This window comes from Hemitrygon akajei, chromosome 10 (genome assembly GCF_048418815.1).
Source record: "Hemitrygon akajei chromosome 10, sHemAka1.3, whole genome shotgun sequence".
NCBI classification, from domain to species: Eukaryota; Metazoa; Chordata; class Chondrichthyes; order Myliobatiformes; family Dasyatidae; genus Hemitrygon; species Hemitrygon akajei.
In genome coordinates this window covers 146,819,062-146,844,178 of record NC_133133.1, presented here as the reverse complement: position 1 = coordinate 146,844,178, position 25,117 = coordinate 146,819,062, and the positions used below count along the sequence as shown (strand labels likewise).

The window sequence follows — 25,117 nt, the reverse complement described above, 5'->3', positions numbered from 1 at the left end:
GAAACCATGGACCAATATCTCAGAAGGAGAATGGGGATAGGAATTAAAATGTTGGCCAACAGAAAATTCCATTTTTTACGGATGAAGTGGAGGTGCTTGACAAGGCGGTTTCCCAGTTTACGTTGGGTTACACCAATGTAGAGGAAGCCACATTGACCACACCGGTTAAAGTAGGCAACCCCAACAGATTTGCAGGCGAAGTGTTGCCTCACCTAGGACTGTTTGGGGTCCTGAATGAAAGTGAGGGAGGAGGTGTCTGGGCAGGTGTAGTACTTTGGCTGCTTGCAAGGAGAAATGCCGGGAGGGAGATTAGTGGGGAGGGATGACTGAACAAGGAAATCACAGAGGGAACAATCCCTGAAGAAAGCAGAAAGCAGACGTGAGGTAAAGATGCGTTTAGTGGTGGGATCTCTTTAGAGATGGCAGAAGTTGCAGAAAATGATGTGTTGGATGCGGAAGCTCATGGGGTGGTAGGTGAGGACAAGAGGAACTCTATCCCTGTTAAGCTTATGGGAAAATGGGATGAGTGCAGATGTCAGAGAAGTGGAGGAGATGCAGGTGAGGGCAATACCAATGGTGAGGGAAGGGAAACCCCGTTCATTGAAGAAAAAGGACATCCCTGATGTCCTGGAAAGGAAAGCTGCAGCCTAGGGTAGATGCAGTAAAGGCGAAGGAACTGAGAAAAAGGAATAAAGTTTTTACAGGAGACGGGGTGAGAAGTACAGTATAATCAAGATAGCCATTCTAATCAGTAGGTTTATAAAATATATTGAGAGACAATTTGTCTCTGGGGATGGAGACAGAGAGATCATGAAAGGGGAGAGAGGTGTCAGAAATGGACCAAGTGAATTTAAGGGCAGGGTGGAAGTTGAAAGCAAAGTTGATGAAATTATGAGCTCAGCATGGGTGCATGAAGCAGCACCAATGCAGCACAGAAAGAGCTGGGGAGCATTACTGGGGAAGGCTTGGAACATGCACTGTTCCAAATAGTCAATGAAAAGGCTGGCATAGCCGGGACCCACGCAGGTACCTATACCATTAACAACTTGATTGGAATGTCTAATGATGAACAAGCTTTCAGATCACTAGGGAACTGCTTTATGTTTCATACACTATTGATTTCTATTCAAAAACTGGGAGAATTGAAGTCTTACATGGCTTTCTTGGACTTTCTTCAGCAGAACCACCGGTTCCTGCACATCAGAAAGGCACCACAACAGCCTATTTTTCCTTTCACTGAGATATTTGCCCATTTCATGCAACTCCACTTGTGCACCAGTGCCTTTCCTCTAAAACTGTAATTTTGTACTTTTCCTTTTCCCCTTCATTTAACATGACACTGCTACCTTATTTCATGTCTTTCTCCTACCTTATCTCCCAAATGGTAGCTTTAATTATTCAGCCAGGACTTTTAGACACTTTGTTTTCTCATTTTTTCTCCTAACTCATCGCCACTCATCAAGCAAATTTACCTTTGATTCTATCTTTCCTAGCAACTTGCCTTCTGTTATTGTTGCTATAAATGAATGAATTCTCTCGGTAATCCTCACTCACATTGAGTTATTGTAGTACTCACTATCGCCACTCACAGAAGCAGCAACATGAGTGTGGACATTCTCAGTAAGACTTATTCAAAGGCAAGTAGTGCCCCCTTAAGTTCCGACTCTACATGAAACATAAGCAGTAGATGTGCATGCAACATTTTGTAATAATCTTTAACAACAAAGAGGAATAAATCAACAGCATGCACTAATTACTGTTGTAACAAAACGCAGATGCCTTCTTCTCCCAAACAGGTTTGACTATTAACTCCGTGTGAATGCAGATTGAGAAGAGAGAGAGAAAAACATTCACTTGAGTGAATATTTCTTCGCTGTTGCGTCATAACTGTTTTAAAATTTTCTTCCCTTTATCATGTTCTTCATGCAGCTTGGAGTCCATGGTTATGCATTCCTGAATACCAATAACGGTTATATACTTGCTCATCCTGATCTCCGACCTTTGGTAGGTGATTTTAATCATTCTATTTTGATGCAAGCAAACTTGTACAATGAGAAGGAATTGAATTAAAAGAGTTACTTCCATGAGAGGAGATGGTTTAGAATGGTCACATTTTAAGTAAGAGTTGTGCTCAACGACACAAGCTGAAACAGAACCTGTCCTCAGTCTACAATTGCCCTTTGAAAAGATAATGCAATTACACTACAACGGGAATGAATATCAGCTTTAAACTTTGAGTAGAGGAAGTGTTTCCTTTGGCACCAGACCTGAAAGTTCCAATGGATTGTTTAAGTCTCCCTGATTTGAAGAATAATCTTTTATGTACTATGCGCAAGCAGGGGGGAAATACGCCCAGTAGCAAACTTCAGCTTGTAACTGGTGCAACTTTAATTCAAAAGTTCAAAGTGCGTACACTTATAATCAAAGAATGTATAAATTATACAACCTTGAGATTTGATTGCTCACCAGTAGCCACAAAGCAAGAAACCAGAAAGAACCCAATTAAGAAAAAAATTCAAATAAAACACCAACACCCGATGCACAAGAGAAAGAAATAAAAAACACAAATCATGCAAGCAATTGAAGCGAGCTATAACATCCAAACCAAAATAGAGTCCTCCGTTCACTAAAGTAGTAAGTTAGTGTGGGCAACACTTTCCCTTGGGATTTCTTCCTCCCCGTCCTGAATTTTGTCAGGTCACTTTTACAATGCCAGTGAGTGCAAGACATGCATGGGGATATATTGAGAAACAAGTTACATTTGTTTGGAGTTTGGGAAATCTACTTGCCAGTATTAATAGCGGAGATAGATTTGCTCTACCACAGGGCTGAATGTACAAACAGAGCCAAAAGACACAAAAAAAACTATGAAATATTGAAATTTTAAAGGAACATCTGAGAAGGTATTGAGGGGCTTGAGCCTCTTTAACAGAATCATACAGAGGCTCCCCCACCCACTCACAGTGTCAATCCCACTATGACAAAGCTCTGGATCCCATGTAGAAATGGTCAGCTGCATCAGAACCCACAGAATTAGAACTGAAGCAAGTCACTCTTGACTTCACTGGGACTAATAAGGAGAAAATGTATGTTTATGTAGATACTTGCATTTAAATACATATTAAATAGACCTAGAAAACAAGGACTCTTATATCAGAATGCTGTACCTGGATTTCAGTTTGACATTCAACGCTATTGTATGACAGACTGTGGTGAACAAACTGCTACTCTTCAGTCTAAAAGCACCACTGTGCAACTGGATGTTGGACTTCCTAACGAATGGGCGTCAGATAGTCAGGATGCACAACCGCTCCTCCTTCCCCATCATCCTCAACACAGGTGCCTCCCAGGGCTGTATGCTGGGCCCACTGCTGTACAGTCTGCTCACACATTACTGCACGACCAAACACCTGAATAACCACATTGTCAAGTTCGCCAATGACATGACAGCTGTGGGGCAGACAACCAGTATGCAAAAGACAAAGGCTATGCAGATACAAAGAAATAAAATAGTAATAGTAATAATAATAATAATAATAATAATAATAATAACAATAATAAATAAGCAATAAATATCAAGAACATGAGATAAAGAGGTATTGAAAGCGAGTCCATTGGTTGTCTGGACATTTCAATGATTGGGCAAGTGAAATTGAATGACGTTATCCCCTTTGGTTCAGGAGCCTGATGGTTGAGGGGTTGTGACTGTTCATGAACTTAGTGGTGTGAGTCCTGAGTCTCTTGTATTCTCATCCTGATCGCAGCAGCAAGAAGAGAGCATGTCCTGGGTGGTGGGGATCCCTAATGATGGATGCTGCTTTTCTGCGACAGTGTTTCATGTAGGTGTGCTCAATGGTTGGGAGGAATTGGTGTTTCTATACCATGCTGTGTTGCAGCCAGTCAATATACTCTCTGTTACACATCTATAGAAGTTTGCCAAAGTTTTAGATGTCATGCCGAATCTCCACAAACTTCTGAGGAAGTAGAAGCGCTACCATGCTTTCTTTGTAATTGCACTTATGTGCTGGGCCCAGGACAGGTCCTTAAATAATAACTCAGAGGAATTTAAAGTTGCTGACCCTTTCCACCTCTGATCCTCAGAGGCTCATGGACCTCTGGTTTCCCTCTCCTGAAGTCAGTCATCAGCTCCTTGGTTTTGCTGACACTGAGCAAGCGGTTTTGCTGCTATTGATGATAGAGATAAATAATAGCAAACTTATTGTACACTGAGTTTCAATGATGTCCAATAGTTCTGCTCAAATACCATTCTAAAGTGATAGTTCAGCACCTTATAGGTAATCCCTTGTGATGACAACAAGCTAATAACTGGTTAATTGAAATATAAAAGGCTTCATTGCCTGGTTTTTGACTTCCTCCAAGTGAAGTCTCCCATTCTCCGAATTTCATTTTTAGATATGAATCATGTGGGTTTGATGATTTTCTGAAATAGACTTGCATGTGTTTTTAACACTATTTTCAAAATTCTCCGAGTGATCACACAAGGAAGCCAGAAATGATTAGGGTGAGTGCTGTAATGAGCAGGTGTATTCAGGCCAATGTCACTTTTCTGTAGCCTCAGGCTGCTCATTTAAAACTCTTTAAGAATGGTGTCCCAATTATGTCACCTTGTTCTGAGGGGATGTGGCTGCCACTCAAGTATCATATGACTAGATTTTTTGACAAGACTTCAAGAGCTGGCTGAATTGTATTTGGATTTAACACAGCATTCATGCAATTTGCAAATGATCAATTTCATGCTTGATAGATTACTGAACATCAAGAGTGCTACGCTCATTCTGGCAAATCTATAACTTAAAACTATATGGGTTAAAGTAAGTGAGTCCAGTAGGCTGACTGGACATGAAGCATGGAAGGTCTGATAAGCTAAACTGCATTTTCTTTAAAGGCAAGGCCAATTAACTCAGAACATAGATTGGCACAGGGCATTGTGATATCACAGCTATTAAGGAAACATACAGTAGTTGAGAAATGACTAGGTCTGGCAGTTCAGTGTTCTGGGGTCCTGATGCTTCCCGTTTGACAGAGGTGAAGTAAGTGAGAAAGGGGAATTGCACTATTGATTATTGAGACATCATGGCAGTATGTGGAGAGGATATCCTGTGATATCGGGGAATGGATATACGGAGACCACTTTGTAGAAGAGCTTTGATACCTTTTGCAACTGTTGCTATGAACCATAATATCAGCAGACTGAGATTTGGACAGCAGACAGAACTGCCACCACAACAATCAGACAGTGGGTGTGTGCTCTTTGCATTGTTTACGAAGCTGAAGTATCTGCTTTCGATTCTTCAAAATGGCTGCCTCACAGATACACTAATGCAGATGGTCATCCATTCCTAATTAAAAACAACAAACTTCAAACTGTTAAAAGCCCAATGGTACTGGTGCTAGACTCCTAAATACTGCTTAACATTGAACACAGGTATCAAGGCTTTTTACCACACTTTCCAATGTACAAATCGTTTTGTGCATCAGCATTCTTCTTCAGCTCCTGTTCATTGAAGAATCCAGCTAAGCACACTGTCCTAATATGTTATAAGATCATAAGATATAGGAGCAGAATTAGGCCATTTGGTGCATCGAGTCTGCTGGTGATGTCTTGGATGCCCTTCCACATGTGCCGCGTGTCGCTGCTGTCCTGGAAGTGACTGTGGATTAGCTGGGCATGTGCACGCTTTGCCCCTCTGATGGCTCGGGACAGTTTGGCCCTTGCTGTTGTTAGAGCTGACTTCTCGCCTGCTTTGAAGGTGGGGTCGCGGGACCTCAGCAGTGCATGCACCTCTGTGGTCATCCATGGCTTCTGGTTGGCACGTATAGTGATGGTCTTGGACAGAGTAACATCATCAATGCACCTGCTGATGTAGCTGGTCACTGATGCTGTGTACTCCTCTAAGTTGGTAGAGTCGCCATCGGTTGCAGCCTCCCTGAACGTCAGTGTGCTCAAAGTAGTCTTGAAGAGCAGAGATGGCTCCTGCTGGCCAGATTTTCACCTGCTTCTGAACTGGTCTGGAGCGCCTGACGAGCGGTCTGTATGCTGGGATTAGCGTAACAGAGATGTGGTCTGAGTATCCGAGGTGGGGGCGGGGCTCTGCCAGGTATGCATCGTGGATGTTTGTATAAGCAAGATCCAACAAGTTCTCCCCTCTCATTGCAAAGTCCACATACTGATGGAATTTGGGGGCTGAGGAAAGTCCATCTCCTACCCCCCATCCTCATCACATTCTACAGAGATTGTATTGAGAGCATCCTGAGCAGCTGCATCACTGCCTGGTTTGGAAATTGCACCATCTCAGATCACAAGACCCTGCAGCGGATAGTGAGGTCAGCTGAGCAGATCATTGGGGTCTCTCTTCCTGCCATCACAGACATTTACACTACACACTGCATCTGTAAAGCAAACAGCATTATGAAGGACCCCATGCACCCCTCATACAATCTCTTCTCCCTCCTGCCGTCTGGGAAAAGGCTCCGAAGCATTCAGGCTCTCATGACCAGACTATGTAACAGTTTCTTCCCCCAAGCTATCAGACTCCTCAATACCCGAAGCCTGGACTGACACCTTGCCCTACTGTCCTGTTTATTATTTATTGTAATGCCGGCACTGTTTTTGTGCACTTTATGCAGTCCTGTGTAGGTCTGTAGTCTAGTGTAGCTTTCTGTGTTGTTTTTTTACGTAGTTCAATCTAGATTTTGTACTGTGTCATGTAACACCATGGTCCTGAAAAACATTGTCTCATTTTTACTATGTACTGTACCAGCAGTTATGGTCGAAATGACAATAAAAGTGACTTGACTTGACTTTCATCTTGGCTAATCCATTTCACTATCAGTCCCGATCTCCTGCCTTATCCCCATATCCATTCATGCCCTGACTAATCAAAAATTTGTCAAATTGTGCCTTAAATATACCCACAGTTGCTTGTGAAAACAAATTCCAGAGATTTAACACACTCTGGCTAAAGAAATTCCTCCTCTAAATGGACATCCCTCTATTCTGAGGCTGCTTCTTCTGGTCTTAGACTCCATCACCGTAGGAAACATCCTCTCCACATCCACTCTATCAAGGCCTTTCAAATTCGATAGGTTTCAATGAGATCCCCCCTCATTCTTCTAAATTCCAAGTGAGTACAGGCCCAGAGCCATCAAATGCTTCACATATGACAAGCGTTTCATTTCCAAAATAATTTTTGTGAACCTCCTTTGAACTCTCTCCCATGTCAGCACACCCTTTCTTAGGAAAGGGGCCCAGTCTTTTCACAATACTCCAAGTGAGGCCTCACCAGTGCCTTATAAAGCCTCAACATTACATTCTTACTTTTTATATTCTAGTCCTCTCAAAATGAATGATAACATTGCATTTGCCTTTCTCACCACAGACTCAATCTGCAAATTAATCTTTAGGGAATCCTGTACGAGGGCTCCCAAGTTCCTTTGCACCTCAGATTGTTGAATTTTCTCTCCATTTAGAAAATATTTCCCGGGACTTGTGCTATTCTTGCTCTCCGTCTCATCTACAATACACATGCCCAGTGTCGCCATGAATAGAGCCCGTCCTCTAGTTAACTAATAGCGCAATCTCTCAAGTTGAGGAAGCTGTTCTCCTGAGGGGTTATCTATTGATGAGTTCTCATGTGTCTGTTAAAATATCTGCAAGTCAATACAAGCTGTGAGATGTGATGTTGGTGGGTAATGGGAAGAGGTGATTTTAGTGCTGTCTGTCTAGCAGAGTAGTTCATGTAGTATTGCATTTGAAATGAAAACCCCTATTTACTTTTCCAGCATTGTTCAAAAATTTAAATGCCTACATTCACTTCTTAATAAAACCAAAATATACTAGAAATACTTAGCAGGTCAAACAGCATCTGTAGCGAGAAAGAAAAACAAGAGTTAGCATTTCAAGTTACTAACTTTTCATCAAATTCACTTTATCCCAGCACAGGTTCAAGTAGAACAATGCCCAGAAGCAAACACAGCTGCAATGCACCTCCCCTTTAAGTTTTAAGTAGTGCAACTTGGAAATTATACCAGTTCTCCTGCTAGTGTATGATGCCAGTAAAAAGCGTGGGCAATTCTAGCTGCATACAGAAGTCTTTATAATGAGCTGCCAGCATGGAAATCGTGTGCTTTCCACACTTCACTGAACAAAAATATGTTAATCATGCATTGGGATTCCTTTCTGCTTTTGCTGGCTATCTTATTTAACCCACCAGTGAAAACCATTGGTGAAAAAAAGGGTTTACATTCTACTGCAATAAATGCTGCTGATTATTGTGTTATTTAGTTTCAAACTGAAGTACCAAAAGTGGCCAAAAATGTTAGTACATTTTTATTAGTACAAAATGTTAGTACAAAAAAAGTGTATGGGACATTGGAAAAAATGTTGAATTTCCCCATGGGGATGAATAAAGTATCTATCTATCTATCTATCTATCATGTGTGCACTTAATTGGGTTAGCAATGAAGCTTAACTGACAGAGCATTGTACTGCAAATGTACCAGCTGCAAAATGCACAGTAATTACTTTCCAAACCCTAAACTCAACCTGGTCCTCTCAAAAACAGGATTTATTTTCTCCATCTTGTGTACTGAAGTTAACATTATATTATTGAAAAACTTTGGAGGATGCACTCTGTTGAATCATACCAATATTTAAATTCTCCTGGGGCAGCATGGTAGTTTAGTGGTTAGCACAATGCTTTACAGGCAGGACACCTGGGTTCAGTTCCTGCCGCTGCCTGTAAGGAGCTTGTACATAATCTCTGTGACCATGTGGGCTTCTTCTGGGTGCTCTGGTTTCCTCCCACAGTCCTAAGATGAATCCGATGGTAGGTTAATTGCTTGTTGTAAATTGTCCCCTGTTTATGCTAGGATTAAATAGAAGGGTTGCTGTGCAGCGAGGCTCAAAGGACCAGAAGGTTTTATTCCGCACTGTATCTCAATAAAAAAATTTAAAAATTCAGTTCAGAGTATCTGCTTGTGCCAGTTGCAGGGACAATGCAGATCTTCTTTAAGTGGTTCAGCCTGTTTTACATGCTGTAGAATTAGTTTTCACTTGTGTTAGCTATTTACAAAAGTTGACCCTATCCCAAACTATTAATGCAAAGGACATCTTGATTAGCATTGGCTTCATGGAGTGATCATATAAATAAAGAGACCACATGAAATTGCATTGAAGCAACTACAGCATTATGAATTAAAAAGGCTTTGCAATCTCACTATTGCCCTCAATCCATAGTCATTGACCATCTCAGATATAGTAGGTTTAAAGATTAAGACCGCAAATTGGCACAAAGGTCCTGCTCTACAAGCCAGTTTAGAGCAGCATGGTAGTACAGCAGTTAGTGCAATACTTCACAGTACCAGCAATCACTGATCAGGGTTCAATTCCTACCACTCTCTGTGAGGAACTTGTGCGTTCTCTCTCTGACTGCATGGGTTTCCTCCAGGTTCTCTGGTTTCTTTCCTATTACACTCCAAAGATGGGTTAGTGAGCTGTGGGCATGCATGTTGGCACTGGAAACATGGCTCCTGAGACATCTTCGGACAGTGTTAATTGTTGACACAGAAGATGTATTTCTGTGAATGTTTTGATGAATATGTGGTAAATACAGCTAATCTTAATTTTAAATATCTGCCCTCCTGCATGTGCCTGAGATATAGATTATTTACTGCAGCTGCCTCAAGCACGTTTCCCAGAAAATGCTCCAAATTCATTGGCAGAATAAGTGAACAAACTTCAATGTACTTTCTTAGACAATATATTATCAGTGAGACTCTCACTATACACGACCAATTCTGATGATACCCAACCTGAGGCTCCTGAAATTGAAAATGTATTCCAAGTTTTGTCACAGGAATTTATTACCCTGAAGATAGAGAAAAATGAAGCATTCAAATCCACTTTGATAAAGCGTATCATGCCTGCCAACTCTTGGAAATCCTTCATCCATGAATATTCAAAATGGAGAAAGGGTGTTCAGGATGGCATTGAAAATTTCAAATCCAAGTATTAGGAACACATAGAAGCCAGTATTAACAGCTGAAGGAATATATCATCTGCCAAGCTGTTCATTTATCTTTCCTACCTTGTATCTGTAGATTCCATAGAATCAAAATCAGGTTTAATATCACCAGCGTATGTCATGAAATTTGTTAACTTAGCAGGAGCAGTATAATGCAATACATGATAATATAGAGAAAAAATAACTAAGTATTTTATATATATATATATATATATATATATATATACACACATATATATATTTCAAATAGTTACATTAAAATAGTGCAAAACAGAAATAATATAAAAAGTAAGGTGGTAGGTGGTGTTCATGGGTTCAATATCCATTTAACAATCAGATGGCAGAGGGGGAAAAGCTGTTCCTGAATTGCTGAGTGTGTGCCTTCAGGCTTCTGTACCTCCTCCCTCTCATCACTCTCATCCACCATCTCAGAATCCATAGAACTGGATGGAAACAAACCATAAAGGGACTACATAAGAAGAATTAGTGATGCCAATGTTCATCCTTAGATGCTATACGGTTTAGTTCTGTAAGAAATTCTACTTCTACTAGTGAAACAGACTTCTCCCTTTAAGATAAAGACTTGAGATCAAAAAGAAGCAAACATAGTTGTTCTTCATTAAATGAAAGTTCAAATTCTCACAGGCTGTGTTTAAGAAATTACAAGCAAGCCAACCACAGCTTCACAGCTGCTTTCCTCATTAATTCCAGGGCTGCCAGTGTGACTGTAGAATTGCTTAGGTTGCTGGACACCCCCACACTACTTGGTTGCCATGGAGGCACCCACAACTGATGAAAAAAAGAAGATAAATTCTGAGCATCAACATTTTTAAAACAAAATACAACTTAAATAAAATAAAAAGTGAATTAAGGTATGTCTGCAAATTAAAAGGTGCATAAGATGTACGTGATTCATAGCAGAATAAGATCCTATAAATAAGGCATTGTGAACGATCATTGCTGATCCATTCTGAGTTCCTGTTCCAACCTGTCACCAAAACTGAATACTACCTTTAAATTGTTACTTCCTTTAAAACTATCTTTTCTCACCCTTTTCCATGCTTGAGATTTTCTCTGCCAACAATTCCTTTTTCATGGCACAAACTGGCTTTGACAAGACGGCAACGCTGATATAGCAGTACAATTGAAAACAGAGTTTGATCCAAAAAAAGAATGGCTGCTTCATCTCATTAGTGAAGAGATTTGCAATGATAGTAATTGTTGTTCTGTGGTATTTAATATTTTATGAAAAATGGTCTTTTCTACAAAGGGAGGGCTGGCCCTCTCTCTGTCTGTGCTGTGAAGGCAGAGGAAGGGAATATGATTTTGGACTTCATCGCCAGGTGTTTGAAGCCAAGAATCTGTGTGCAGTGGCATTAAATGCTGAACACCTCACAACTGAGGTTAATTTGCTGCAATCACATCATTCTTCCCTTTATTACAGCAGGTTAAGTGCCAAATGATTACAGGAAGGTGTTTACTAGTGGGTAATCACTAGTAGCTGCTTCATCTTATCCCCATAAAATATGATGCTTGTCATCATTGGAACCACCATTACCAAAAATTCAGCTGGAATTAGAAGTGAAGCCTTCGAAAACAAATTATCCTTCAGATGCCAACTTCACTGTCCAAAGCTGTTGAAATGTTTATTTTTCATTCTTCTCCAAACAACAGCACCCTTATATCTTTCTCTTCTCATATCATTAAGAAGTACAAATTGACTGGAAGATAATAGAAATCCAAGTCCGTGGAGATACACATTCCCAGCCATGGGAATGATAGTGATAGTGTGCATATGTGAATATTAGCTCAGAGGTGGAATTTGTCTGTGGGCATGATGGAAAACCTGATGCCAACTTTCTAGTATTTTGAAGTCAATCACATTGTCCACAGCTATTTTTATGGAGCTGCGTTTAAATTTTATGGGGGTTCCCAACCTTTTTTATGCCCTTACCATTAACCGAGGGGTCCTTGGACCCTGGTTTGAGAAACCCTGCTGTAAAAGAAACTGATGCTTTGGCTTAAGGAAATGTTTGGTACATTTTCAGATCTGTCAAGAGCTTGCATAGAATGACATTGATAAGTCCAGTAGAGTGGATTGGCCCTCATCAGTCTGAATAAAGAAAGATGAATAACTCCAATAGAGCATTTACAAGTGAAATAATAATCCATTGTCTCCTGGGTTAGGTTTCAACTTCTATAAGCATAAGTTACATGAATTCTGAGTGTTGCAGTGGAAGCTTAATATTTTGTCCTGCAAGTTGGCATTGCTGCCATTATAGCAATGAATACCAATGATCAAAAAAGTTTGCAGGCTTTCACTGATGTATGGCGATGTGCTGTATAACAGATTACTAGGATCGATGAAGCACTCCACAGTAATCATAGAGGCTTCACAGATCTGGGAGCATTAGTTCTGGTATTGCACATGGGAGGCTGGAAGTACAGGAATGCACAAGGGTGCTTGCTGATTTTGTGTGATTTTGGCTTCCTTTCACTTATTAATTTGTGGTTGTAATTAATAAAAACTTTGTGAGTTGTGGGGAAGTTAACATAGTGGACTTGATTCTTTGTTCATTTCTCTGGATTCAGCAATTGTCAAGGCCAGCATTTATTACCCAATCCTAATTGCCCTTGAGAAGATGGAGGGTGAGCCACCTTCTTGAACTATTGCAGCTGTTATGACAAAAGTACTCTGGCAATCATTGTGGGGAGAGAGCTCAGGATTTAGACCCAGAAATAATGAAGGAATGGTAATATACTCCAAATTAGACTGGTGTTGGAACTTGAAGAAGATCACGCAGTGGTTGTGTACCTGAAGCCTTTTCTGTTCTTGATGGTAGAGATCACATTTAGGAAATAGGAAATTATGAGCCTTGCTAAGTAACCAGGGAGCATTTTGTATTTGGTACTGTATGTTCTATAGCCAGCAAGCACCAGTGATGAAGGAATGAATGAAGAAATGAATGATTAAGATAGTGGATGGAATACCTATCACATGGACTGCTGTGCCTGGATAGAATACAGCTCCTTAGGTGTTGTTAGAACTGCTATCATCCAGTCAAGGGGACATTTACCTTATAGATAGGCTTTGGTGTGTCAGGACAGAAGTCCCTCAGTACATAGTATTCAGCTTCTGAGCTGCTCTTCTAACTATAGTTTTTATATGGATGATTCATATGAGTTTCTCATTGATGACAAAGAGACCAAAAATTAGAGGAGTGCAGGTTGTCTATGGTTTGTAGCATTGGAGGAAATGAGAGATAGGAGTGCAGTAGGACATAAAGATGGCAATTTTAACATTGAGATGGTGTTCACCAAGAGCCTGGATAGACCGCTAATGACGGAATGAGAATTAGTATGTGTTAGAACATGGGCAACAGAATTTTGTGTGACCTTAAGAGAAAGCGAAGGAGACATGGTATTGACAACTTAAGTTCAGAATTAATGCTGTCATTTTACTTCATGTTATTGTTATGAAACCAGTAACTGGTTTCACTTACCAGCAAAGATAGATATGTCAGTTGAAGTCCAATGGTACTATTTTCAAAAGTTTTATTAATAAAGGGGCACAAAAATTAAGGTTAATACAAACATTCAGATAACATGCGTCAATACTCAATCTAAAACGCAGGTACATTAATAATCACTCAGAAATAAGCTCTTTCGTTGTCTAGGGTATAATACTGAGTCCAATTGGAAATATAAAGAGTCACTCTGCAGTCTGCAGGCTTTTCCCTTTTGGTTTCACGTGTTGGAGAGAGAGAGAGATAAACGGAAAAACTTGCCCAAAACATCCATGGAATCAGGGGAGCGATCTTCCCCGTTGTTAGTTAAAAGCGATCTTCCGTTGGTTCCAGCCACAAACCCCGCATTCGGAATTTAACGCACGTGGCTTACTTCAAAATGGCTTCCCGTTCCCACGGGAAGCGTTATCGTGCTTCTTGGTGTCTCCTTGGTGCGTCTGAGGGTCGTCCTCTTTCAGACCCTTCTTTATACTGCCTCACGGGATCTCAGGTGTCAATCAGGTTGCAGGTGATGCAATCTCTCTCTCAACCAGCCCACTTTGCCCGAGGGCTTTACAATGTCCCTGCGAGTTGGCACGTCTGCAGTTCCCAGGTGTCTCCTGAGAACAATGCCACAGTCACCAGCTTTTGTCCCAGTGGAATGCGGTATCCAGCACGTCGCTGTCTTTCCATTTCCTGTGTCCATTCAGCCTGTCTCTCTCTCTCTCTCTCTCTTGCTCTCTCTCTCTCGGGTCATTGACCCCCCTTTCACTAGGGCTCTTGCAATTCTCACAAAGGAGGGGGCTGGTATCATAACATTATTAAGAGACATCATGTTGATTGGAAAAAGGAGGAGGCCATGTGCAGGTCCTTGAGGGATGCTGAAGGTAATCTACACACTGGAAGTGAAGCTACTAAGATATCTTTTCAGCAGATAGGCTTTATGTATTCACAAAGATATTATCATTCCATGAACCTGGTTTTATTTTTGTAAACAGTTTTTCTCTTGCAGGCACAGTGTTATTGAATATGTCCAATTAACACCACAGGAAGACAAGAGTTCAAGTCCTTGTCAGTATTGTTCTGAAATTTTGTCTAGGAGATACACAAAAGTGTCTCAGATAATTTTCACTTGCTCCCTTTGGAGAAGATCTGACCTTCAATACACACTTCCCTCCTGTCTTCCTCTGTCATGTAACAAGGACTGAGAGTGAAAATTTAGCATGAAATAGAATTAACTCAGACAAATTATGCTCTACCGTGGTATAGTACAGGGTGTTATATTGCTATTGTCCTTTCTTGGTTCCTGAACTAATTTTAAATTATTCTTCCTAATTACAGTATAAAGAAGGGAAAAAAGTGAAGCCAAAGCCAAATTATAACAGTGTGGATCTGTCAGAGGTGGAATGGGAGGATGAAGATGAAATTGTGAGTTGTTTCTGTTTCATTTTTGTTTTTATTTTTCCTTCCACATCTTCTGCTATATTCCTTCTACCGTCCCAAACACGGGGCACTGAGGTTGTTCAGCTCACTTAATTTCAACTCATGTTTTAAGCTTTCCTTTCAGGTTTACCTGCCTCAGAATCCATCAGGTCAGGAAAGGTAAAAGTGCTGTGCTGAAGTCAGTCTCCTTTGCACTAAAGTACTAGCCATCTGCTTTTGATAAAAAAAATTCCTTCAGTTGATAAGAAAAATGAAAAATGGTGTGATATGAGCACTTTGGATGATTAGGATAAAGGAACAAAGTGTGTTATTGATTCAGTATGTGAGTGAGCTAGTGCAAAGACAGCATCTGGTGAATGTGTGTATTTAATATTGTCTAATTGGGACAAATATCAGGGCAAGGGTATCTTGTGGTTTTGACAGAGTGGGTGAACTATCTATTTGCTGGAACAAGTGCTGGTAGCGTATTGCATGTGATGAAATTATATTTGTGTGGTGAATTGCTAGCACATGCAAAAATTTAACTCAACTTTTATGATACAGAATTACAGAAGAAAGCCCACAACACCTCTAAAAAATAGCTAGTGCAAAATATTGCGATCTTTTTAAGAGCTTTTAAAACAGAATTTGTGAGTCACACAATGCCATCTTAACACCAAATATATGGTGCAGACTGATTTCAAGGTATATTTAGCTCTGAAACTATAATCTCAGCAATGACTCAATTTTTTTCCAACACACTTGTTTCATTTTGTTTCTGTCATGATTGTTCACATGAATGACTTCACCCTAACTTTATGTTTTAATAGTGTACCGGAGATAATATGCACCAAGTGACCACTGTATTAGGTAGATCCGTACACCTGCTCGTTAATGCAAAAAAATTTTCAGCCAATCATGTAGCAGCAATTTAATCCATAAAAGCATGCAGACATAGTCAAGAGGTTCCGTTGTTGTTCAAACCAAACATCAGAATGGAGAAGGGATGTGATCTATGTGACTTTGACTGGGAATGATTGTTGGTGCCAGACGGGGTAGTTTGAGTATTTCAGAAACCTCTGATTTCCTGGGATTTTCACACACAGCAGTCTCTAGAGTTTACCAAGATGATGTGAAAACAAAAACCATTCAGTGAGTACAGTTCTATAGGCAAAATGCCTTGATAATGAGAGAGGTCAAAGGAGACTGTTCCAAGCTCACAGCACTCAAATAACCACACGTTACAACAGAACACACAACACATCAAACCTTGAAGTGGACAGGATATAGCAGCAGAAGAACACAAATATACATCCCTTTGCCTGGAGGTACCTCATAATGTGGCCACTGAGTGTATGGGGAGGAATGAGTCATCCTTTAATGGGAGGTGAGTTCTAGCAAGGCAATTATTTGTTAGTTAAATAGGGTGTGATATTAGTTTTGGGATGAGCTGTTCAACATCTTCCTGCTTCTTTCTGATTGACGCTGCATTCCTGTTCCACTCCCAACCTGACTGAACAAGTAGGAGCTTAACATATTTCAATCAATCCCATGGAATCATTTTAGTGCATAAACATAACTTCTTGATCTGTATATACCATGTTTTCTTTTCACCCATAAACCATAGACAGTAGCTGAAGCTGATAGCTAATTTCAAATAGGTTTCTATTAATGTGATTGAATTTGGATACCAGATTTTGTTTGAAAGTGCTTTGTTCTTTCAGTAGGCAAATCTATAATTATTTTTTACTTACAGTGCATGACCAGTTCACAAGAGTATATTATTGCAGCTTTGTATCAAGTACCTAACCAGTGGTCATGGAAAATTATTCCCACAAGATAACTTTCTCTTAAAATAAAATAAAGCCCATGCATTATAATTCTTACTATGTCCGGTATCTTTACTATTCAAAGAAAGCAATGTAAGAAACTTCACTGTAAAGAAGCTTAAAATTGACAGTGATATTTTCTCCCCTATATATAGCTGAGAACAGCCATGGTGAATGGAGAAACGGGAACAATGTCAATGAATGTGAAAGTACCAGTTGATGAAGGAGTAAGAGATATACTTGTCTTTATCACATCCTGTTGTTAATGATTTATTCAGTCTAAAGTCCTTTATGCCTTTTGGAAATTCCAACTGACATTCTCTACTTAACAGGTATGACTTAATAGATGCTTTACTCTGTTCATCTGAATTACAATCTGTAATTCAATACAAGGACATTTCAAACATTAGATGAGTGAAGATCAATTTATTTTCTCCCAATCTGTCAGAGGGCTCTTATCTAGAAACAGAATTTCATTCTATTTTGAGGTATTACTTTTATGCTACATTTTGCCTTGGTAACATAATTGAGTAACACTAAAAAATTTGCTACAATGAGATATCCTCACTTGAAGAAAACACAGTTGTGGTGTTCTCTCATTCTAAAGTGTTAAAAGTAAACTTACAATTACAGAAATGGAAGTGATGCCTCAGTCTACAGCTACATTTCAGTTATACCTACTTGTGCAGTTAAAGAGTTCCCACCATGGCTGCCATAAGGTTGAGTAATACTATGGTGGGAGATGAAGGACAGAAAACTAAGGATCTGGTGAATTAGAGAGAGTACATTCAAGGGTGAGGGTAACATTGGGAGGAGGGGGAATATAGGGAGTGGGAAATGGTTAAATGGTACTGCCTTAATGGACTCTTCAAGTTGTGGAGCAGCCCATTCTGATTCCATGCTACAACTGGACTGCTCCTTGGAAGTTGCTTGGGGTGTCAAATTGCAGTATCTAGTTCACCGATACCATGTCTGGATAAGACAACACTTTAAAATCAATATTGGGAGGTCAGTAAAAATAAAAAATAAACTTCCCAGCAAGATCTCTTTGGTTCTTTTATCCTGACATTCCACATATTTATGATTTTTTATTTATTTAGAGATTCAGTGCAGAATAGGCCCTTCTGGCCTTTTGAGCCACACTGCCCTAGCCTAATCACAGGACAATTTACAATGACCAACTAACCAACTACCATTCTTTGCTTAATTGTGAATTAACAATGAAAGTTGTAAATAACAACCTTTAGATCTAATTTCTGTAAGTATATCATCATACCAGTGAAATACGATAGGAAAATGAAATACATGTTTGAGTGATTCCAACAGGAAATAGCCAAGGAATTTCCTGATTGCCAGGATTCCAATTTTTAAAAATGGTACAAATACTTTATAACTTGCACTAAACAACTTTGATGTAAAAAAATGGGATATCACACAGATATGATTTAAAAATAATATTGTTGTGACAGGATTCTTTTCTTCATCCATCGCAAAATGCCTAAAATAATGGGATCAAATTTTCAGAAAATTAAGGCACAAACTTAAGCTGAGGTACAAGAGTTCCATGCATTGATGGCCAAGGACCGTGGTTCATTTTCTTATCTGTATGAAAATCTCAAAAGTGACAGTTCTGGGTAGAAACTGCATGTGAAAATAATGGAAAAGAGTGCTGAGATTCACAATGTTCAAAATAGCAGTATTGAATTCAGCATTAGAGTCTATGGGCCAGCAACTATAAAATGGGATTAGTATACTCAGCTTAACTAAAAAGAAAAAACTTGCAAGGATGTTGCCTGTACTTGAGGGATCGAGTTATTGAGAGAGGTTGGATAGACGAGGACTTTATTCCTTGGAACACAGCAGACTGAGAGACGAGCTTATAGAAGTTTAGAAAATCATGAGGAGCGTGGATAGAATGAATTTCCAGGTTTGGGAAATCAAGAGCTTTAGGGCATAGGTTTAATGTGAGAGGAGAAAGATTTAATAGGAAATTGAAGGGAATTTTTTTTTACACAAGAACTGGTATGGAGGTGGAATGACTGCCAGGGGAAGTGATTGAGGCAGGTAGAATAACAATTTTTAAAACACAATTGGACACGGATTGGAAAGGTTTAGAAGACTTGGGACAAATGCTGGCAAATGGGATTAGTTTGGATGGGGCATCTTGGTCAGTTTGGACCAGATGGGCCAAAGGGAGAGAAGGATCCATTTGCAAAGGGAGGCATTGAGACCCAGGTTAAGGAGTTTTGTGATGAGTTTGCTTTGAATTGTGGAATTGAAGTTGGAGTCATAGTCAATAAATAGTAAGTAGCCCTCCTATCATGCTTCCAAGGTAAGCGGCTGCATTTGGTTGATCCTGGAAGTCCTGGAGTGGAATCAGGTGACTAAAAGGTAAATGACGGCTTATGAACAGACTTGGAAGACCTGGAATGGAGTCAGCTGGGCTGGAAGGCAAATGTTATTTCTTTTCCTTCGGTAGGTCTGGAAGTCCAGATGAGAAGTGAGATGCACCATCATGTGGTGTCTAGTGGAGCCTCAGCACCAGGACTTGGTCTTAGGTACTCTACAGAGTCAAGCCTTTGCTTCAGTTGGGCCTCAGCATCAAGTCTCTGCATTGGACTCTCCAGTGGAGTCCAGAGACCGGGTCCCATCAGTGGGGGAAGGCAGGCTCCATGGGATTGCACTTTCATGCTGTTCTATATGGATAGGACAATTCCAGGCCTCACTGGCTGGTTTGATGTAGGTTGGAGTCAGGTTGGTAGTTCATTTGCCCCAGGAGTTTGAATGACTGCCAAAACAATAAGTCGATTTAAAAGAACATTATTATTATTTCTTAAAGTCTTCGAATTTAGGTTTAAAGGAGTAGAACAATTATAATAGAAGTAATGAACAAATTTGCAGAGAGCAGCTTCAATGAGTTGCCATACTCCAGAGTTAATTGCATTGTGAGGAATCTGCATGAGTGTAAAATTAAGACCTAACCAAAATTCAAGCAGCCAAAGTGAAACTGAAATCAATCTAAACAAGGCCTGGTCATTTTTATTGCTGCTCAGGAAACAGAGTTCAAAGGTCAAAGTAAATTCATTATCAAAGTACATATAGATCACTATATGAAACCCCGGTAATTCATTTTTCTGTGGGCAATCACAGTAAATACGAGAAACACCATAGAATCAATGAAAGGTCACACCAAACAGGGTAAGCAACAATTAATGTTCAAAAATAAACAACCATCTGAAAATACACATGAAAGAGGAAAAAATAAATGACACAATACATATCAAGATCATGAGATGAAGAGTCCCTGAGAGTGAGTCCAGTTCAGTGGGAACAATTCAGTGATGGAGCAAGTGAAGTTGAGTGAAGATATCCCCTTTAGTTCAAGAGCCTGATAGCTGAGCAGTAATAACTGTTCCTGATCCTGGTGGTGTGGGTCCTGTACCTTCTTCCTAATTGCAGCAGTGAGAAGAGAGCATGGTCTGGATGGTGGGGGTCCTTGATGATAGGTGCTGCTTTCCTGTGACGTCACTCCATGTGGGTGTGCTCATTGGTAGGGAGGGCTTTACCCGGACTGGGTCGTATCTACATCTTTTCAAAGGTTTTTCCATACAAGGCTATGATGCAACCTGCCAATATACTCTCCACCACATATCTATAGAAGTTTGTCGAGGTTTTAGATGTCATGCTGAATCTTTGCAAACTGCGAAGTAAGTAGAGACACTGCTTTGCTTTCTTCATACATGGTGAACCCAGGACAGAACCTCTGAAATGATATCACCGTGGAAGTTAAAGTTGTTGACCATCTCCACCTCTGATCCCCTGGTGAGGACTGCATCATGAACATCTGGTTTCCTCAAATGGTCATCTCCTTGGCCTTGCTGACATCATGTGAGAAGTTGTTCTGGCACCACTCAGCCAGATTTTCAATCTCCCTCCTATACAGTATAATGATTCATTACCACTCTTGATTCAGTGAACAACAGTGGTGTCATCGGCAAACTTAAATATGGCATTGGAGCTATGTTTAACATCACACTCACAGGTATAAAGTGAGTAGAGCAGGGGGTTAATCACATAGTCTTATGGTGCCTGTGCTGAGGGAGATTGTGGAGGAGATGTGTTTGCCAATCCGAACTGACTGGGGTCTGCAAGTGAGGAAATTGAGAATCCAGTTGCACAAGAGGGTATTGAAGCCTCAGACTTGAAGCTTATTGATTAGTTTTGAGGGCATCAGAGAATTGATTGCTGAGCTGTAGTCAGTGGAGAGCATCCTGATGTATACATTTTCACAGTCCAGATGTTCCAGAGTTCAGTGAAGAGCCAATGACATGGCATCTGCTGTAGATCTGTTGTGACAGTAGGCAAATTGGAGCGGATCCAAGTCACATCTCAGGCAGGAGTTGATAAATTTCATCACCAAATTCTCAAAGCACTTTGTCACAGTGGATGGAAGTGTTACTGGATGGTGTCATTGAGGCAGGTTACCACATTCTTCTTAGGCACCGGTATAAGTGAAGCCAGCTTCAAGCAGTTCAGTATCTCAGACTGCAAAAGCAAGTGGTTAAAGATAACAATGAACACTACTGTTGTTGATCAGCACAGGTCTTTAGTACCAGGTAACCTGTCTAGGCTGAATGCTTTCCATGGGTTGACCCTCCAGAAGGATACTCTCATGTCGGCCTCAGAGACTAAAATCACAGGGTCACTAGGAGCTGTGAAGGTTCGTGAAGGTGCCTCCATATTTTGAAAAGCGAACATAGCAGCATTCAGCTCATTTGGGAGTTGAGCCTTGGTGTCACCCATGTCACTTTGTTTCTCTTTGTAGGGGTGATAGTATTTAATACCTACCACAGCTGTTGAACATACTTCAGTGTTTCAAGTTTGTCCCAGAATTGCCACTTCATACGTGAGAAGGCTATCCAGAAACTGTACCTGGACCCCTTGTACTTAGTTGCTAGATCTGAATGTTGCTGGCTGGACCTCAGCAGACTGCTGTTCTCATGGTTCATACAACTATAAGACCATAAGACTTAGGAGCAGAATTTGGTCATTTGGTCCATTGAGTCTGCTCTGCCATTCCATCATGGCTGGTTTATTATTCCCCTCAACCCCCATTCTCCTTGTGACCTTTGGCATCCTGATTAATCAAGAACCTATCCACTATAAAAATACCCAATCACTGGCCTTCACCGTCATCTCTGGTGATGAATTTCACAAATTCACCAACCTCAAGCTAAGAAATACCATCTCATCTATGTTCTAAATTCTGAGGCTGTGTCCTCTGGTCCTAGACTCACCCACTAGAGGAAACATCCTCTCCACATCCACTTTGCTAGGTCCTTCAATATTCAAAGTGTTTCAATGACATTCCCTCTCACATTCTTTTAAACTCCATTGATTGCAGGCCCAGAGCCATCAAATGATCCTTATCTGTTAACCCTTTCATTCCTGGGATCATTATCTGGAACCCCCTGTGTACCCATTCCAATGCCAGTACATTTTTTTCTGAGATAAGAAGTGCAAAGCTGCTCACAATACTCCATGTGGTCTGACCAGAGCCTTATAAAGCTTCAGAATTACATCCTTGCCTTTGTATTTGCTCTCTTGAAATGAATGCATATGCCTTCCTTACCTGTACAAGGACTCCCAAGTCCCTTTGCACCTCTGATTTTTTGAATTTTCTCTCCATTTAGAAAATAGTCTACCAAAGTGCATGACCATACACTTCCTGACACTGTATTCCATCTGCTACTTCTTTGCTTATTGTCCTAATCTGTCCAAGTCCTTCTGTAGCTTCCCTGCTTCCGCAAACCTACCCACCCTTCCACGCAGAACTATCAATTCCATCATCCAAATCATTAACATATAACATATTGCTCTTGTGTTTCTATCATGGACTGTTCCTCTTTTCTTCCTGGGTCAGAGAAATCTTGTAGCCACAGTTCCTTTGTGTTCTCTCCCAGCTCACCCATGCACAGGCTAGTAATAGTGCACACAATGGAAAGGACGTGATCAAGCTAGAGACAGAGCAGAAAAGATTCACAAGGCTGCTGACTGGTTCGGAAGTCTTGATTTATCAGGGGAGATTGGATAGTGTAGGTCTGTTTTCTTAAACCAGAGAGAATAGGTTTAAGGTGAGAGGGAGGAGGTTTAAAGGGAATCTGAGGGGTACATTTTTCACACAAAGTGTAGTTAGTATTTGTATTGAGCTGCTAGAAGAGGTGGTGGAAGCAGGAACAGTAACAACATTTGAGAGACATCTTGACAGATACTTGAATGATCAGGGCAGGGTTGAATATGAACTCAATGCAGGGATGTAGGTTTAGTGTAAGTGGGCATAGTGGTTGGCATATACGTGATGGGCTGAAGCATCTGTTTCTGTCCTATACAACTCTGTCATTCTATGACTCTATAACACCAATCTGAATGTATTTGCAATCCACATTGATCATCCATATGCCCGGTGCACGGCATGGCATCACCATCAGACCCTAGAACTATGTGTGTAAAATTGATAAATACTCTTGGTGTAAGTATTTTAGTACTGGGGCATTTTAATTTCCTGAATATTAACTACTATTGTCTTAACACAAATGGCTCAGAGGTTTTTTGAGGTTTGACCAGGAGAGCTTTTTCACCTAGTATGCAAGTAGACCTAAGATCAGTACTGGACCTTATCTTGGTGAACATTGCTCAGGGAGGATTTTGAAGACAACTATCATAATTCTGTATGTTTCAAATTTGTTATGGAAAAAGATAGGGATTAGCTCAAAATAAATACCTTAAATTGGGGAAGTCAAATTTCAATGAAATAACTTAGCAAACATAGATTGGCAGAATCTACTTGCAGATGTCCACATCCGTACAGAGAGAGTAAAGCATTCAAAGAGGAAATAGTGAGAGTTCAGTATGTTACTGTAAGAGGGAAATCCAAGGGTAACAAGTGCAGGGAATCTTGAATGTCAAAAGAAACAAATGACAACATTTAAGAAGTGTCTAAATGACCAATTTAATCACCTGGGTAGAGAAGGTTGTGTATAAGTGCTGGAAGATAGGATTTACATGGATGCTTCCCCACTGTTAATGTGTTGTGGTGGGTTGAATGGCTTGTTCAGTCCTGTTGTGCAGTAACAAATACTGATATAATTTTATTCTCTCTATTTGAATTTCCAGAAACGCGTCTTATTTCTAACAAATGACTACTTTTACACAAATATTGATGACACGCCTTTCAGGTGATATTCTATTTCGAACATTAATTTCATTCATTCTCATTGCTTTCTAAGTAAAGGTATCTTATTAAACAGAGGATTTGGTGTTAGTGATCTGTGGAAAACAATATAATGGAGTGAACCGATCTAATGCAAAGAACAAAAAAGGAAGTTAAATGGATTGAATCTATCGCTTAACAAGTATCCTCTTCAAAAACCCTAACATATTTTCAGCTAACATCATAGTAATAAAGCTCTATTTTCAGTTTTTAGAGAATGGAAATAATGCAGTCCTTTTGCTGATGAAAATCGGGGTACATTCAACCCCACTCTAATCTTGATCTTTACTACAGGCAAGGGGAATCTACTTCTTGCAAGTTGAATCAATGAGAGTGACTTCACTATAGCCGTGGGGCAAATGAGTTACTTTATCATGTGCACATACTGTATCAATTTTACTAGGGTAACAAAGCCACACACTTTTAAATCAAATTCTGTAAGGTCTCAATGAAACGAAAAGTGTCAGCAAGTAGGAAGTGAGGATGGAATGCAGAGAGATAATTGCTGTGCCATGCTTTCTCCATCCATGTTTAAGCACTTTTCATTGGTGGGCAGAAAGGAAATATTACAATAAGTTTGGTCCCACATCTCAACTGTCCTTACCTGCAGCACTTTAGAAGTGATTGATAGGTGTTTACCTGGAGAGATTGAGGATAATACATGACCAAAAATACTTTTAAATTCAATTTTCAAGACCTGAACATAACTGGAAGGACCACCATTTTTTGCTCATTTCTAGTTAATCTTGATGTTGTGTCACAAACAAGAGAAAATCTGCAGATTCTGGAAATCCGAGCAACAGACACAAAATGCTGGAGGGACTCAGCAGGCCAGGCAGCATCCATGGAATAAAGCACAGTCTACGTTTCGGGCTGAGACCCTTCGGCAGGACTGGGGGAAAAGAAAGGCTAAGGAGTAGATTTGAAAGGTGCAGGGAGGGGAGAGAGAAACACCAGGTGATAGGTGAAAACGGAGTGGGAGGGATGAAGCAAAGAGCTAGGAAGTTGGTTATGAAAGAAACAAAAGGCTGTGGAAGATTGTAA

General features: G+C 40.3%; 1 protein-coding gene across 5 annotated transcripts in view; it reads left to right on the top strand.

The window, feature by feature from the left end:
* cacna2d4a (calcium channel, voltage-dependent, alpha 2/delta subunit 4a) overlaps positions 1 to 25,117 on the top strand; it is a 370,881-nt gene that overhangs the window by 128,261 nt on the left and 217,503 nt on the right. For all 5 annotated transcript variants that reach the window (XR_012100619.1, XR_012100620.1, XM_073059275.1 and 2 more), the window contains exons 16-19: positions 1,930 to 2,004; positions 14,894 to 14,980; positions 16,959 to 17,030; positions 23,977 to 24,038. Coding sequence is in view for 3 of the 5 variants with exons in the window: in XM_073059275.1 (XP_072915376.1) it covers positions 1,930 to 2,004; positions 14,894 to 14,980; positions 16,959 to 17,030; positions 23,977 to 24,038 (296 nt within the window). In the remaining 2 variants the exon portion in view is untranslated. The remainder of the gene's footprint in view (positions 1 to 1,929; positions 2,005 to 14,893; positions 14,981 to 16,958; positions 17,031 to 23,976; positions 24,039 to 25,117) is intronic.